Source organism: Rhinatrema bivittatum, chromosome 2 (assembly GCF_901001135.1).
Source record: "Rhinatrema bivittatum chromosome 2, aRhiBiv1.1, whole genome shotgun sequence".
Lineage (NCBI taxonomy): Eukaryota > Metazoa > Chordata > Amphibia > Gymnophiona > Rhinatrematidae > Rhinatrema > Rhinatrema bivittatum.
This window is the reverse complement of record NC_042616.1, coordinates 385,532,864-385,551,068: the sequence shown is the minus strand read 5'-3', so window position 1 is coordinate 385,551,068 and position 18,205 is coordinate 385,532,864. Positions and strand designations below refer to the sequence as shown.

At 41.9% G+C, this 18,205-nt stretch overlaps 1 protein-coding gene across 4 annotated transcripts in view; it reads left to right on the top strand.

The window, feature by feature from the left end:
* Positions 1-18,205, top strand: part of TENT4A (terminal nucleotidyltransferase 4A) — a 178,414-nt gene that overhangs the window by 112,628 nt on the left and 47,581 nt on the right. For all 4 annotated transcript variants that reach the window (XM_029590012.1, XM_029590011.1, XM_029590010.1 and 1 more), the window contains exons 9-10: positions 475-578; positions 1,985-2,157. In XM_029590012.1, coding sequence (XP_029445872.1) covers positions 475-578; positions 1,985-2,157 — 277 coding nt within the window. The remainder of the gene's footprint in view (positions 1-474; positions 579-1,984; positions 2,158-18,205) is intronic.

The window sequence follows — 18,205 nt, the reverse complement described above, 5'->3', positions numbered from 1 at the left end:
GGTAGATGGTTTAGAACAGTGAAATATTCTGTTTTAATGCATTTTGGCTTAAAAATGAACAAGGGTGTGAACTTTTTTTTTTTTTTTTTTTGCAAGGTAGTGTTAGTTGTAATTAATGTTCAGCTGGCAGATATCGTGTGTGTTGGCACAGGAAGCTACCTGCACACATTCCAAACTTTCTTTTAGAAAGTATTCCTAGTGGCACATACAACACAGGTCATATTTCCCATAAGTGTGGCTTGTTCTGACAGAGGAAAGCAGTTGCATTTTGTAAGTGAAGTGTCTTTAGTGAGCTGTTGAAATGGGGGCGGGGGGGGGGGGAGAATTAGAGTACAAGTGTTAGAATTCTATTTTGCTTTGTTTAATAGATTTGTTTGAAAGTATTGAATAAATATCTAATAGTGTGAATTCAGTTTCCTATTGTGGGTTTTATATCTGATCTAGAAACACAAGCTTTAATTTTCTTTTTTTCAGCACACTAGGACGAATAATTAAAGTCACACAGGAAGTGATTGACTATAGAGAGTGGATTAGGAAGAAATGGGGAAATACAGCCACTGTTTCACCTGATCTATCTGGTAAGTAGGTGCAAGCTCGTTCCTGTTCTATAGTCTGTACTTTGTGCCAGATGTATACTGGGATTAAGACTCGTGTGATGGAATAAAGCACAGTCCTTATTTAGAGGGCATGATGTATTAGCACAAGAACAATATTTCCAGTCAGTTTGTATTTTGCCGGTGTAACAGTTGGGCGTGTAGGTGTTGAGGGTGAAGTCTATCCTTCCTGACACTCTTGAGGAGGATAGGAACTACTTGTGTTTCCATAATTTTGAGTCATGGCACTGTGGTGGTTTGTCACGGTTGGCTGGTGAATTACTATTTTAGTCACTATTTTCATCTATGCATAAACCCATTGCCACTTCGTCAGAAATCAAATGACTGCTTGTGAACAGAAAATCTTAGTAAGTTTTTCATCAACTACTCACTACAAAAGGCATTTCTGTTGTTGTGGCACTATGGGGGATCTTTGTGTATGTTGAGCTTTATTTAATACAAAGACCTTTTTGTTTACCTAGTAGGGCCACCTTTCCCATGCAATTCTGGAATTTGACAGGTGGCAGCCAAACTCCTGTATTCTGCAGTTTTCTGCAGCTAGGACTTAATAGATCAACTTGCTTGTATACCCCAAAGTAAGATTTGGAATGCATACTTCCCTAGTTTCTACAAGATAGTATAATGTAGCATTCTGTATTGCTATTGGTCAGAAAGTTGGTGCCTTAGGCTCTCATTGGTTGTACATTATAAGCTGCAATATTTTGTTTTTATATGCTGCACTCTCCAAGAAATTTAGTGACTATTTACAATATTACATTCATAATATAAAATGACAAAGAAAATAACCTAATTGCCCAGAATTTGCTAGAACTGTCTTGGCTGGAAATACAGACAGACCAGATTTGTGTGCCAAGTCCAGGTGGGGACAGCCTTTCCTAAGTATAGTGAAATTTGTCTAGTTAACCTTTGATATATGAATTTGTTAACCATTTCTGCTTTTTGTTAATAAGCTTTTTAGCTTTGTATGTCCTAGACTGACTTTTCTCAGTATTTTTGTATTAGGTCTGAGAGTGCATTTCTAGGATCTTTGATCCCTGGATTGTGTGGGGGGTTGTGTTCTAGAAACCACAAAGGGATTGCTAGTGGATGGGATACTTGCCCATGAAAGCAGGATCCCAGTTAGGTGGGATCACATGTGCAGAGAACACTCGATGTGGACAATCCAGTTATCCACATGGTTAACCCTTAATTAGGTGTTAGAGGTAGCGCTGAGGTTTTGACAGCAAAAAAGTCATGACCTTTGCATCACTCTTAATGTGAAATACTTTTCCTCAATATACAGAGCCATTTAAGAATACCAGGAGTAACTGATAGCATTGCCTGGCTACTTCAAACTGTTCTGAACCCATATGCTAACTATTAATTTACAGATAACAGGATTAGCATAAAAGAGCTGATGTCTCAGTGCAATGGAGAACAGAAGCAGAACAGAGAATCTGAATCTCCTTACAGTCAGCAATTAAATCTGCCGCTGCCAAGCCCTCAGCTCCTCTCTTCTGGATCATCAGCATCTTCTGTTTCTTCACTTTCTGGAAGTGACATTGTAAGTTCAACACCTCACAAATTTCTGGAATAGTTTTTTGTTTGATTTTAGCTGCTGTGAAGCCTTTTCTCATAACTTCCATTATGATTGCCACATTGACTTCAAGGACAGTCTGTCCATTTGGGGAAACTTTTCTTTCCCCTTTCAGAAAAATAATCTAACAAAAAATTAGTTAGCATTGTGCATTAGCAAATGGTTAAATGTAATGTTTGCCACTGCACGATAACTTTATTAGTTGAATGCTCTTAAAATTTGGAATATGGAATATTTTGGTTATTTATGCAACCTTTTGTAAATATACCATAGGCTACCTTCAATGCATTCCTAATAGTTATGAGTTCATGTAAACTACTTCTGGTAGTTTATATGCATAAACATAAACTTGAGTGCACTTTAAGAGTTCAGTATGTTTATAAAGTGGTGAATGATGAGTGGCACATGAGGGAGTTTCTATACATACAAACTTTTAATTTGTACTAAAGGTGATGACAGCAGTACCAAGGCAACTTTTTTATTGAATAAAAGGAGTAATCTCACATGTGCATATGCACTATTCTTACTAAACATGAAATATATAAAGAGAGAAGGTTTTCAGACCTCATAAAGTGTTTCCCAAAATAGGGTTATTAGTCCAATAAAATGTGAGTTTAAAGCACAACCTTCTGAAGTGCTAATAACCCTCTCTTACTTTCTGTCAATGCAGGGCAATATCTTGGTGTGATTGCTTAAGCTTGAGTGTATTGGATCTGTTAACTCCAAAGATCGATAATTGGTCAGTTAATTGATCAAAAAAGCATTAACCTGAATTCTAAAGTTTCACAAGCATTCTGTGCTCAAAAGTCTATCATTCTACTGTGTTTTTGGTGCTGTTTAATTTGGAAAACCAGTTCAGGGGTGACATCAAAATAAGTTGATTTTTTTTCTCTGCAAAGATTTTGTAATACTTTTTGGTGTCCCTTTACATAATATGTCTACTGTCTACCTCTTGATTTAAAAAAAAATAATTCCCACACAAATTATTTCAACAAGATTTTAAAATTAAACTTAACCCTACCTTTCTACTTATGCTGAGATTTGCATTGAATATTCACAAAATTAGATCATTTGTGAATTTATTCACAAACCATGCTTTTATTTTATTTTCCTATTCCCTCCACAAAAGATGAGTAATTTTTCTTAGAGAACTTTGCAGATCCTAAGGCTGAGATTTTGAGCTAATTGCCATCTATTTAAATTAACATCAGATTTAAATAGATTTAAAAAAGGGAGGATATGAAATTGAAAGAATCATTTTACATTTTCTAATCATGTTGTACATGGATATCTGCTATTACTAAACATATAACACTACAAAGTGTATGCAAGGTTGTACTATCAAAAACTCTGCTCTGTGGAGTTTATAGCCTAGTTGACTGATGGAGATTGATACATTAATGACAGGTATTTTAGTAGATCAGAGACTTTTTTGCCCTCTAAGATTTAAAGGAGAGAACAGTCAGGGTTTCGGTCTAGGAAGGATCATTTGTTTCTGTTACATACAGACATAGCTCCTGTAGATAGTTAGTCATATGTTTGGACAGCATTTTTCCCCCCCAATCACCTATTAATAGATGGCTAGATTTTAGTGGAATATGTAATGAAATTGTGGTAGAATCTGTACCAATTGTTTTCTCTGATTATTTACAAAGTATTACAACTTTTTTTCTAAAATTAGGGTGAATTTAATAGAAAACCGGTTTCTCAAGGAAATTGAATTGTGTTTTCCTTTGACAGTTACTCGTTCCATTGCTTAATGTGAGCAAGGAGAGCAAAGGCTTGGCCAAGAAACCTACTTGAAAATGATTGAAATTTGAGTTAATATGTTTTGGAACAGAGCGGTCACTTTGAACTAAGGGTACCCTTTCCATGGCGATTTACGGCAGCCAACAGATTATTTAAACTTTGCTCTGCCTGTTTTCATCACTGTTGAAATTTTGTTTTAAATTCTTGCAGGTGTCTGCTTTTCTCAGTATGCAATAAGAAACATTTGTTTCATGTGAAGATGTTGCTTTAGGCTGATTCATGTATTACACTAGAGCCTAAATATATGCAGATGTGCTTGATGAATGTTTGTTGTGGTTATCCTATATAGAAACAGTGTGATCACACAAAAAGTGTATGGCCTATCTAGTCTACCCATCCATACAACTAATTCAGCTTTAGAATTCCCATCATTCCCTCAGAGAACCCCTGTGTTTATCCCATGGTTTCTTGAATTCAGATACTGTTTGTCTCCAGTACCTCCACTGGGAGGCTGTTCCATGCATCCACTACTGTGTAAAGAAATGTTTCCTAAGATTACTTCTGAGTCTTCCTCTTTTACCCTCATCCCATGACCCCTCGTTCTAGAGCCTCCTTTCCATTAAAAAAGGCTCAACTCCTGTGCATGGAAACTTGGAGGTATTTAAGTCTCTATCATATCTCCTCTATCTCACCTGTCCTCGAAGATATACATGTTTAGATTCTGTCCCCATAGGCTTTAAATTGAAGACCATCGACCATTTTAGTAGCTACCCCTAGACTGACTTCAGCTACTTTATATCCTTTTTGAAGGTGTGGTCTCCAGAATTGTACACAATATTCCAAATGAGATCTCACCCTGGACCTTTACAGGGTCAATATTGCCCCCTTTTTCTATAGCTCATTTCTCTCCCTATGCAGCCAAGCATTTTTCTGGCTTTTGCCATTGCTTTTATCCACCTGTTTGGCCATGTTAAGATCATCATTCAGTACCTGAATATATTCCAGTCTGAAGTGTTTGAAAGGTGAAATATAAATACATTGGATTGGAATAATAAACCCTAGAACACACTTATTTGTGTTTAGAAGACTTTCACCCCTAAACTGTACCTCTCTCTTGGGCTTTTGCATCCTAAATGCATATCACTGCATGACTTTTAATATGAATTCTTAGCTGCCAGACTCTGGACCAGTGATGGTGAGCTCCAGTCCTCAAGTGCCACAAACAGGACAGGATTTCAGGATATCCACAAGGAATATGCATGAGATTTGCATACAGTGGAGGCAGTGCATGCAAATCTTTCTCATTCATATTCATTGTAGATATCCTGAAAACCTGGCCTGTTTGTGGCACTCGAGGACTGGAAGTTTGCCATCACTGTCCTAGACTATTCTTAGAGCTTCACTAGAACCCTCATATTTCCCTGTTGCAGTGTTTGATATCCGTAAAAGACCAATCTTTCTTGATGATCCTTTTGCAATGTCACTCATGAAAATGTTAAAAGGAGCTGGCCCGAGGACCAGTCCATGAAACGCACTGCTAGTAATGCCGCCCCCCCCCAAAAAAAAAAAGCATGAATTCCATTTACCCTTGACAAAGGATTGTGAAGGTCTGTACCACATAGGATGTAGAGTAGGGTATGACCAAGTAGCACCCCACTTATGATCTATCATATCCCCCTCTCTTCTCTAAGCTGAAGAACCCTAGCTGTTTAGTCCTTTTTCATAAAAGCTGTTTCATCCCTTTTTATCATTTTTGCTGCTCTTCTTTGTACCTATTCTAGTTCTGCTATCTCTATTGAGATGGGATGACCATAGTTGCACACAGTACTCAAGGTGGTCGCACCATGGATCTATACAGAGTTATTATAATCTGTTTTATTCGCCATCCTTTCTGAATAATTCCTAACATTGCTTTCTTGAGTCACTGCCTTGAGCTGAGGATTTCAATGTTTTCTTGGATATTGACTCCTAACATAGAACCCAGCATTGTCTGTAGTTAGGATATTTTTTCCCTATGTGCAAGATTTTGCACTTCTCCATGTTAAATTTCATCTGCCATTTAGATGCAGTCCCCCCCAATTTTGTAAGGTCCTTCTGCAGTTCCTGTCTGCTTATTTTAACACTGAATAATTTTATATCTGCAAAGTTAATCATAATACTTGTGGTTCCCCATTTCCAGGTCATTTATGAATATTAAACAGCACCAGTCCTAGCATTTACTGGCATTCCATTATTTATCCTTCAACACTGGGAAGACTTTAGTTCTATCCTCTATTTCTCTTGACAAGCAAGGCTGAATTAGCCATGACATGTAGATTATGTCATCCAATTATGCTGAACAGACCCATCTTTAGATTGGTAGTGTTTAAGCATGTATGTTTCGGTGCACATTTGGAGCCTCTATCTTTTTTTTTTTGGTCAGAGCTTCTGCATAGACATGTATCCTCTCTACTTTTCTGAAGTTTGCTTCAGCTATCTCAATCTTCAAGTTGCCAAGCTGTTTCAACTTGTTCATCAGCACTTTTCAATGCTACTCTTTTAAAAAAAAAAAAAAAAAAAAAAAATACCCTCTTAACTCAAGATTTCTGACTCCAAGAAGGCCACCTCTAGAGGCTTCAAGGATTGTATTTTTGTCTGCAAGATGTCCATCACAGGCAGCCACAATATCAAGAGATTACTTGGCCCCGACCACGATTCAGCTAACTGCTATGACTGTGGTCAGATATCACAGAGATCCCAGAGGAAGTGGGCCTGTAAGATAAGAGGAATTTCACAGGTCAGTGAAAAATTGGAGCTGTTCTTCCTCAATCTCCCTCCATGCTGAGTTGAACATGCACTCCTTGGGCAAAGCTTCCCTAACTGTGGCGCTGGACTCCAGATCTGCTGTAGTTCAGGGGTTGAACAAGACATGTAAATGACAAGTACAGGAGCCAGCAAGCTCCTTGGCATTACTGGGGACCAATTCCCCTTCTTAGTTGGAGTATGGTGCAGAAGAAAAAGTGCTGTTGGTGCTGCCTAAACAGAAGTTGTGGCCGACACACTGGGCCCCAGCTCAAGCGATGGAAGAACAGGTATTGAGATGGGGAGGACCAGGACAAGTCTCCTTAGTTACCTTCCTCCTTTTGGCATCCTTATTTTTGTCACTTCCTTGACAGGGATCCCAGACCTGGAACTCCTTCTCTTCCATCTACCCATTGGGCTTCGTTTAGAGATTTCAGATCCAATATGCTCTTTGGCCTCTGTGGCCACCAGCTCAGTTAATCCAGGAGTGAGTGTCTCCCTGGAGTCCAGTATGTACTTCCAAGGAGGATGACCCTATAATGGTTTCAGAAGAGGATCTTTTTTCCCCAACTCCAGGTTACAGAGCACAACACTCCATAGACCAGGTGGCTGAATTGGTGAAGACTTTTTTATGCCTCTTTAGTGGCTATAGCAACAAGGAAGGCCCCCCTTCAATCTCTTGAGTCCCTCTCACCTCCATGCCTGAGGAGCTTTCATCAGAGGTCCCAGTGGTGGGAACCACAGGGTGCAGGCGACCAGCCATTTGATCCCTGGAGTGATGATTCCTCAGAATCCTGAGAGTTAGAGGACATCCCATTGGAGCTTTCACCCCCCAGAGGAAAGACTGCGCTCCCCTCCAGAGGACTTCTCATTTGCAAGCTTTATAAAGGAGATGTCTGAAGCCATCCCTTTTAAGCTGCAAACTGAAGAGGATGCCAGACACAGGATGCTGGAAGGTCTCCAATTCGTGGATGCCCCCAAGGAAGGGATGGCAATTCCAATTCACGAAGTTCTTCTTGATCTGTTACATCGTACCTGGGAGCACCCAGGTACAGTTCCAACAGTGAACAGGAAAACTGATGCTACCTACCTAGTCCAATCAGCTCCAGGATTCCAGAAAACCCAGCTCCCTCACCACGCCATAGTGACCGAATCTGCTCAAAAGAAAGCAAAGAGGTTCCGGCCTCATTCTTCTGCCCTGCCTGGCAAAGAGCAGAAATCTCTGGATACATTTGGGCGCAGAGTGTTCCAAGGGTCTATGTTGATGGCACATATAGCCTACCAGCTATACATGACTCTACTCCAGAAACCTTTGGAAGCAGGTGCAAGATTTTTCTGAAACTCTGCCAGAGGAATTTCAAGGACGACTAAATTCCATCCTCCAGAAAGGCCTTGATCCTGGAAAACATGCCTATGACATATTTGAGACTGCCTCCAGTGTGTCAGCAGCAGGCCATAAGTTGCCAGATGGGCTTGGTTGAAATCTTCAGACTTGCGTCAAGAAGTCCAAGAAAGGTTGGCAGACCTCCCCTGCACAGGGGTCAACTTATTTGGAGAGAAAATCCAAGAAACAGTTGTGCAACTCAGACCATCATGAGACATTGAGCCAACTATCTGCTATTCCCTCTGAATTTTCGTCCATTACCAAAAGACAGTTCAGAAGGGATCCCAGGAGCTAACCTATAAAACCTTGTAGGTATTATCCTCCGTCCCGGTCTCGTTCAACCAGGCCCTATCAGAAAGGTCAACCTCGTCAGCACAGGCTTCCAAAAACCCAACCCTCTGCAGATGGGTCCTCCATCGGGTTTTTGACTCCCTTCTAGAGAGCAAAGGTCAACCTTCAGGAGCATTTCCTGTAGGAGGACGCTTGTGCCACTTTGCAAACATATGGCATACAATCACAAGGGACCAATGGGTCCTTTCTGTGGTTGCCCAAGGTTACTATCTAAACTTCCTCACGCTACAATCAGACTCTCCACTCGTCCCGTGTGGAGAATAACCAACCATTCTCCACTTCTCAAGGAGGAACTTTCAACCCTCCTCCAGTCCAATGCCATAGAACCGGTTCCCAGAGTGCAGCATGGGAAAAGGGTTCTACTCCCGTTATTTTCTAATTCCAAAAAAGTCAGGCGACATTCGACCTATATTGGATCTTCGTGCCCTAAACAAACATCTACGCAAGGAAAAGTTCAGGATGGTAACCTTGGGCTCCATGCTCCCTCTCCTCCAAAAGGGAGATTGGCTTTGCTCTCTAGATCTTCAGGAGGCATATGCTCATATAGCAATAACCCCTCCGCATCAAAAATACTTCAGATTCTTAGTCACCGACATTTCCAAAACAGAGTGCTGCCGTTCGGCCTAGCATCAGCACCACATTTGTTCACGAAATGCCTAGCAGTAGTAGAAGCTTACCTAAGATCCACATCTACCTGTATCTAGACAATGGTTACTCAGGTCCATCCAAGGAGGGAGTGCTTCACTCCCTCCATCTCACGCTACAGCTGCTACAATCCTTGGGGTTTCTGATAAACTATCCTAAGTCAAATCTGACCCCATCACGTACCCTCTCCTTCATCAGAGTGGATTTAAACACCATACAAGCCAAAGCGTTCCTCCCAAGGGACTGAGCGTGCACATTATCAACCTTGGCCAAAGCAATACAGACTTGCAGAACCACAACAGCTTGTCATCTATTAACTTTACTAGGTCATATGGCGTCTATGGTTCACGTTACCCCAATGGCTCTCTAGCCATGAGAGTAACACAATGGACTTTAAAGTCCTTTAATGTCCCACATTGTCCATGTCACCAGCCAGCTTCATCTCTCATTAGCTTGGATGCAGGAGTCCAGTCTTCTGATAGGACTACCCTTTCAATCTCCAGAACCTCAGATTGATTGATTATTTATTTATTTATTTAAAGGCTTTTCTTTGCCGACATTCGTAAGGCACATCATGCCGGCTTACATTGAACTGAAAAGGAGGAAATACAATGAACAAAACCAAATCGTAGTCAAAGCAAAACAGAGGTAAAACAAAAAGAGGGAACTATATACAAAGGAGGCATTGTAAAACAGATATTTGAGGGCTAAGTGAGAAAAGGGCAGAAATGTAGGGGAGAAAAGAACTTTATACAGTCAAATACAACGTTATCTTAACTAAGATTACACTAACAGATGCCTCCAACTTTGGTTGGGAGCCCATGTCCGCAACCTGCAAACCCAGGGAACCTGGACCGCAGTGGAATCAAAGCACCAGATAAATTTTCTGGAGCTCAGAGCAATACGATAAGCCCTATTTGCTTTCCAAGATTGCCTCTCCAATAAGGTAATCCTAATTCAAACAGACAACCAGGTAGCGATGTGGTACCTCAACAAGCAAAGGGACACAGGCTCTTACCTGTGCCAGAAGGCAGCGCAGATTTGGGCCTGGGCTCTCCCATTCCATGCTACTGAGAGCAACCTACCTGGCAGGCGTGGACAATGTGATGGTGGACAATCTCAGCTGGACCTTTCATCCCCACGAATGGTCCCTGGATCCCACTGTAGCAAACAAAATTTTCCACCAGCGGGGCCACCCACACAGACTTTTGTGTCAATTCACAACCGCAAAGTGGAAAACTTCTACTCTCTACACCGCAGCCACAAGACACCATTGGGGGATGCTTTTGCTCACTTGTGGACAGAGGGTCTTCTGTATGCCTACCCTCTACTTCCACTCATCAGTAAGACACTCGTGAAGTTACGACACGACCAGAGCTTTCAATGATCCTCATAGCCCCATATTGGCCGCGTCAGGTTTGGTTTCCCATCCTTCGCGACCTCTGACCAGCAACCAGTTCACCTGGGCACAGATCCAACTCTGATAACGCAGAACACTGGACTATTGCGTCATCCGAACCTCCAGGTTGGATGTTGAAAGGTTGATATTGCAATCCCTTAACCTTTCTGACCATGTGTCCCAGGTCCTTGAAGCTTCACAAAAGTCTATTAGGAAATCTTATCTTTCCAAATGGAAAAGACTTTCCTTGTGGTGCACGACAAAGGAAATAGACCCTTTTTCCTTCCCCACAACAAAGTTCCTGGACTACCTCTGGTACCTTTTGGAGTCTGGTCTACAAACTTCCTCCATCAGAGTGCATGTCAGCGCCATAACCACTTACCACAAAGGCATAGGAGATGCCCCGATCTTGGTGCAACCCCTTGTAGGGCGCTTTATGAGAGGCTTGCTACAATTAAAGCCTCCACTGCGTCCTCCGGTTCCAGAATGGGACCTCATTGTTGTTCTAGCGCGGCTCATGCGACCTCCATTCGAGCTCCTGCGAGCTACGTCATCTCACTTGAAAAGTGCTCTTCCTACTTGCTTTAACATCGGCTCGCAGAGACAGTGAGCTACAGGCGCTGGTAACATACCCACCTTACACAAACTTTCTCCACGATCTTGTGGTACTCCGCACTCACCCTAAAAGTTTGCCAAAGGTAATGTCTGATTTCCACTTAAATCCATCCATAATACTACCCACATTTTTTCCAAAACCCCACTCACACCCAGGTGAGCGGGAACTGCATTCCTGGGACTGCAAATGTGTGCTAGCCTTCTATTTAGACCGCACTGCAGCCCATAGGAAGTCCACCCAACTGTTTGTCTCCTTCGATAAAACCAAAACTTGGAGTTCTGGTGGACAAACAGACCCTGTCCACCTGGCTGGTGGACTGTATTACCTTCTGCTACCAACAAGCAGGCCTTCCGCTACAGGGACGCGTGAAAGCGCATTCAGTAAGAGCCATGGCAACGTCAGTAGTGCACCTCTATTCCGTACCTCTTGCTGACATCTGCAGAGCTGTCACATGGAGCGCTCTCCACACCTTTGCAGCTCATTGTCTTGACAAGGCTGGCAGGCAGGATTCCATCTTTGACCAGTCTGTCCTGCGTAATTTGTTTCCAGTTTAATAACCCAACTTCCTTCCTGCAACCCACTGTGAAACTCAGGCTGCCCTCATACCCAAAACCACCCCTGTTGTTGTGCCTGTTGCACGTCATTGGGTGCTTTTGGTTCACTTTACTCTGGCATCCTGTAGCTCGCTATTCACCCATATGTGAGGACTGCCATCCTGCTTACCTGTAATAGGTGTTCTCTCAGGACATCAGGATGTTAGTCTTCATGAAACCCGCCCACCACCCCACGGAGTTGGGTTCACTTACGTTTTATTATTTTATTTTTCGCTAGTACTTTTTGCTACAAACGAGACTGAAGGGGGACCCCTGCTGGATGCAGGGTTAGTGGCATGCTGAGCATGTTCATCAGGATATGGATAGACTCTGAGTAGAACGCTTTCCTCCTGTCAGAGCGGCATTTTGTCTTTAAACCCTGCTTTTGAAGTTACTACAACAGGATCAGATTCTAGTCTGAACAATCCTGGTGGTTAGGCATATGGCAGCAGCAAGGTATGTGATCTCTAATATGCCTCAACATAGGTTTTCCGATGGGTCCTCCATGCCTAGCGGGGTCAACTGCCTCTGCCTTGTTGCTCCCTGTGAAGGTTACCATAGAGATGAAAATCTCTCTCCTTTGGTAGCTAGATTCACAGATCATGGAGATAGGTGCTCCTCTTTAAATTCTACCACCTCAGGTAACACTGGTGATAGATGCATCCACAGGGGACGGGGCTCATTCTCTATACTCCTTTTGATGTGTCAACTCTGTTGCAGATCTTAGTACCATCCGCAAATAGACAAACTTTACCTTCTATCCCTTCTGCAATGTCGCTCACAAAGATATTGAACAGAACCAGTCCCAACACCAATCCCTGTGGCAATCCATTTAACACGTTCTCTTCAGAATAGGTTCCATTTACCATCACATGCTGTCTTCTATCCATCAACCAGTTTGTAATCCATGCCACCACCTTTGTGCTCACTCCCAAGCTTCTCATTTTATTCATGAGTCTTCTATATGGGACCGTATCAAAAGCTTTACTAAAATCCAACTGAATCACAGAGCGCTCTTTCTAGATCCAGTTCTCTAGTCACCCAAAAAAATCAATCAGATTGATCTGACAGCACCTTTCTCTGGTGAATCCATGCTGCCTCAGAGCAACCCACCAGATTGTAGATTGTTCATTATCCCTTCTTTCAGCAGTCTTCATTAATTTTCCCACCACTGAGGTGAGGCTAACCAGTCTATAGTTTCCAGCCTCCTCTCTGCTCCCACGGTGTCTCATATCACACCGGTGTGTCACCAAGCACACTTCCCAGTCCCCCCCTGGCCCAAATGCTCCACTTGCCCCAGCGAGATGAGAATTCTTCCTCCACCCGGGCTTGACATGCTGATGCATGGGCAAAATGCGGCAGGATTGCTGGAGTTGGCAGCATAGCATGTTCTCTTCTTCCTGCAGCCCAAAAGAGGAAGTGGTGAGCAGCGGCCGCGTGGGAAGAAGAGACCATGCTTAGGTACAAGTGCTGCAGCATCGGCCAGAAGCAGAAGAGCAACGTCAGCCCCCGCAGGAGATGGGACTCCTTTCTTGAGACTGCGAGGTCTGGAAGAGGAGGAAGTTGTTGCTTCCGCTAGTTGTACAGTGGAGGGAGAGAGAAAGTGAGTGAGTATATGTTTGAGATCCTATGTGTGATTGAGATCCTTTGTGTGTGACCGCATGTAAGTGTGTGATTGAGAACCTAAATGTTTAATTGAGAGAGCATGTATGTGTTATTGAGAGCCTGTTTGAGTGCTTGTGTGTGACTGTAGGAGGAGAAAGTTGCAAGCAACCCCCCCTCCACCACCACCACCACCACTTCACAATAATCTCAGGGCACCTGGAAATCGAATGTTTCCAGGTATAGAGAACAGCATTTTTATCCTTATTTTTAATTATTGGGTCTTTGTGTCTGGAAAGTTTTGATGAGTTTTTAATTGGATAATCCATCAGCTAATTTGAAATCTGTTCTTTTTGTTAGTATGGTTTTATTGCTATTGACTTTATATTGATTTGGTTTGAGGACTGGTGATTGTTTTTCCTGCATATGAAGTCTCTGGCTTATTACGGTTTCCAGTTTAGTTTTGGTCTGCATGTTTCTGTTTGCTTTATGCTCTATTCTTTGAGGGTCTGCACATGTGACTGAGGTGAGGTATTCTGCTGGCATGTAGTTTGTCTAGGACTCCAATACTCCTAATAGGAGTATTGGAGTTTTACGGTCTGGTATGATATTTTCAGTGTTGCCTTTTCTTAGTTAATGTGGTTATTGTTTGAGTGCTGGAAGTTGGTGGTGTTCTGGTTTACTATTTATGTAATTTCTGTTCAGAAAGAGTACTTGCCTTTCCCTTGTCATTCTTAACAATAAAAAAAAAACACCCAATATTACTTTTATTTTTGCTGTGGATTATAATGAGCAGTGTCACACATATGAGTGTTGTCTGTCAGCTGTGACATGATGGGAAAAAGTTGAGAACCACTGTGCTAGAGGATGGACTCAATTCATGACTCTAGGCGGTATAGACCAGGTAAGCTGCTGTTTTATTCCTTCTGGGGTTCTCAAGTCTTGAGCAGAGATCAGTCCTTCCGAGGTTTCCAAAAACTCACACCTAATCCCTCCTCTACCTCAGGAGCTGGTAAGGCTTCTCAGTGAGGTTCAGTGGGTCCATTCATTGGTCCTCCCTATGGGCAATCGCCTGTAGATTTTTTTTTTCACCAGGAGTGGACCTCTGAATGACCTCAGATCAGTGAGTGTTATGCTTTGGAGTTACAGATTCAGATTCCCCACATTTTTATGATTTCCCCCTGTCTTGCCATCAAGCAACAGGCAATTTGTGATACCCTGACAAAACTTCAGTTATATGCCGTGGGTCTGATGCCTTTCTTAAAGATGGCATGGCCACTACTCCATCTACTTGTCAAAGAGAGACTGATCTTAAAGACCCATCCTGGACCTCAAAGGGGTAAACGACCTGAAGATTTCTCACTTCCAGATAGGAATGCTTCATTTGATATTCGTGGCAGTTCGGCAAGGCAAGTATCTGTCTTTCCTGGGTCTTTTGGAAACCTATTTTCATATTCCCATCCAGAAAAAAGGATCAGAATCATTTTTGTTTGTCATCAAACATTTTTTAGTGCAGGGAACTTCCCATTGCGTTAGCTTACAGCTCCATGGGTCTTTAACAGTCATGATGGTTGTGGCGGTGTTTTGTGAAAAGGGGTTGGGGTTCATCCCTTCCTGAATGATGGGTTGATGAAGGCCAACTCATATCAAGAAGGTGCATGAACCTCCAACAGAGTGGTCCAAATTTTAGAAAGCTTGGTCTGGGTAGTAAGTTTTTTACAAAGAAAAATCTTGGCATCTTCTCAATTGTTGGAATACTGTGGGCTTGTTTCAGTACAGAGGTAGGCAGTGCGGACAAGTTGATACTTTAGGTGTGCTAGTTTCTTACTTTTCTGGCCCTAAGATCTTGGGATTACCTTCAGCTATTGGGTTGCATGGTGGCTGCTTTGAACTTGCTTCCCTGGGCCAGGGCACATATGAGATCCCTCCTGCATGCTCTTCTCAATCCCATGGTTACCAGGTGTGTTTGCCATTGCCAGCTCCAGTTAAAGTGTCTTGTGTGGTAGACAATACCTCCAAACCTTCTGCAGGGTGTCATTCTGCTGCACCTGTCCTGGATTCTGGTCACAACAGATTCAAGTCTATCTGGCTGAGGGGCTTATTGTCTGGACCAGATGAGATAGGCATTTTGGTCTCCGAAGGAGGTGATTTGGTCCATCAGCAGGTCGGAAACCAGAGTGAAAGGGCTGGCTCAACATCATTTTCTTTTCTTGATACAAAGAAAAACAGTCCAAGTGTTGTCCCAACAATGCTACAGTAGTATCATATGTAAACAGGCAGGGTGGCACCAGAAGTAAGGAAGTGTTGGAAGAGATGAATCTTCTTTCCCTAGGTAGAAGAAAACCAGCTCTTATTGGCAGCTCACATTGTGGGACAACAAAATGTTCAAGCAGATTTTGTAAACAGAAATCTTCTGGACCCCCTGCAAGGATGCATTTCATCACATTGTTCTCAGGTAAGGCATGCCATGCCTCACTTGGATTTGATGATAACTCACGAGAATGCCAAAGGTCTGCAGTTCTTTAGCTGGGCTCCTGAGGCAAAGATGCCTTGGTTTGACCCTTGCTGACAGAGGTGTGTCTCTGTCTTCCTCCTTGGTCTCTGATCGGTAGAGTTCTATGACAGATAAAACTGGAAAGCAAATGTGTGATTCTAGTGGTTCCTATTTGGCCTCTGAGGCTGTGGTATACGGATGTTTATTACTCGATTGCGATTAATTACATTGGTAAAACAGTCATGTACAAATAAAATTCGAACAAGGCTAACAAGTTAAAACTAGCAAAAATATAAAAACATCGAAATAAAATGAATTAAAAATAAAAAATCATGCAACAAAATTTAAATAAAACAAGACCAGTGTAAATAAAATACAAGATAAAATGGATAAAACGATAAGGTGCAAAAACGTAGAGCTGAATCTTTAAAAAAAAATAAAAAAAATTTAAATCTAGTACTCGGGTGAGGGAAGGCTTGTACAAACAGGTGAGACTTGAGTGCCTTCCTAAATTTCAAGAACTCTCAAGATGAATATTGAGTGGTAAAGCGTTTCAAAGGCAAGGGGATAAATAAAAACAGATTGCTCTCAAACTCTCAAAACAAATGTTTCTAATAGAGGGCAGCTCTTGCCTTGAAGACCACAATTTACAAGAAGGTAGATAGTGGGAAATTACAGAAGCAAGGTAGTGTCCCAGTGCACAGCTTTTGAAAGTAAGGTATCTTATTTTGAATTGAATACGAAGGGACACTGTGAGCCATTGAATATTCACCAATAGAGGACTTACATGGTCTAATTTAGATTTACTAAAAATGACCCTAGCAGCAGTGTTCTGTGCCAGTTGAAATCGTGTGAGTTGAGTGGTGGAAAGACCTCGTAGAGGAGCATTGCAATAGTCAAGTCTAGAGAATACAAGAGAATGGGTTAAGGTTTTAAGATCAGAGCTGTCCAAAAAAGGCTGAAGACTATGTATAGATCTTAGAAGTAAACAGTCTTAAGAACATTAGAAGTATGGTATGAGAAATTAACTGTCAAATGTTATTCCTAAAGTGGTAACTGTATTCTTGATTAGTATGGCACAGCCTACCATATTGGGAACCAGGAAAGAAATAGACAAAGGGGTGTGGGTAAACCAGACATCCTCTAAAATCAGAGGCTTAGCTTTGAAGAGTGTAATCATTCAGAAACTTTGCATAAAACAATTATGCAAAGGGTTGAAACTAGCAAGGATCTGAATATCGACGTAAAATACCCTGCTAAATCCAAACTCTGAATTAAAGTAGTCAGAGAGGCCAGATAAGTGAAGAGTACAAGAGAGAGAATAGAACCATGAGGCATACCACTAAAAAGGGGAGAAGATGAAGAAAGTTCAGAATTCCATATTAGAGAATTCTCTCTGATGCCACAATCAGTCAAGTAAAAGCTGATGGTCAGCTGCACTAAAATCGAGGCATACAAGGAGTGGCATCACCTCTGTCTAAGCAGAGTCCAGTCTCATTAAGCAGCGAGGTAAATGTTGTTTCCGTGCTATGTCCTTTCCTATTGCCTAACTGCTTAGGATGTAAAGCCATGGCTTTCAAAAGAAATGTAGATAATTGAGATGCAACAACTTTTTCAATACCTTTTGCAAGAATGGGAGATTTGAAACCGGGCAATAATTCTCCAGGACTTCAGGATCAAGTTGATCTTTCTTCATCACAGGACGGATTATAGCAGACTTATGAGAAACTGGAAGGGTGCTAGTATTATTAGGACCAGTGTTAATGTCAGCCACATATGGCATAAGTCCTAAATTAGGGTGTTTAAGTCAAAAGGCAGGGGATCTGAATCTGAGGGCACTGGGTTAAGTTGTATAAGTAACACAGGGCACCAGGTGAGATTTTATTAAAAGCAGCAAACCTGATGGGTGCAGTATCTGCTTCTTGATAACTTGAAAGGTCCAAACGTAACTGGTCCAGACCTAAGCCTGATGAGAAAAAAGCTGCTCTAATATTTACTTTGCGATCAAATGAGGTTAAAAACTTACAGGCAGTAAAGGTATTTAAGGAAGAGTGGCTATCAGACTTGAATCAAAAGACCTCAGAAATAAGCTTAAAAAGGGCCTTGGGTTTGTTCTCTGATTTAATAATAGCTTAAAAAAAAAGCTTAGCTAATCTAATCTCACATAAATGTTTTGTGCTCTTCTTTTAGAAGAAACCCATCTTGTACTAATTTTGTTTTCTGCCAAATGCGTTCCAAATGTCTGAGCTGATATGACTTCAGGTCGATTTGTCTCCTTTGCCCTCCAGGGGTCTTCTAGTTCAGGGCCCGATTGTTGTTGACCCCTCTCAGTTTTTTTATCTTTTGGTTTTTGAAAGGGTATGCTTGAAAAAGAAGGGCTACTCTTGCTTGGTCATTTCCA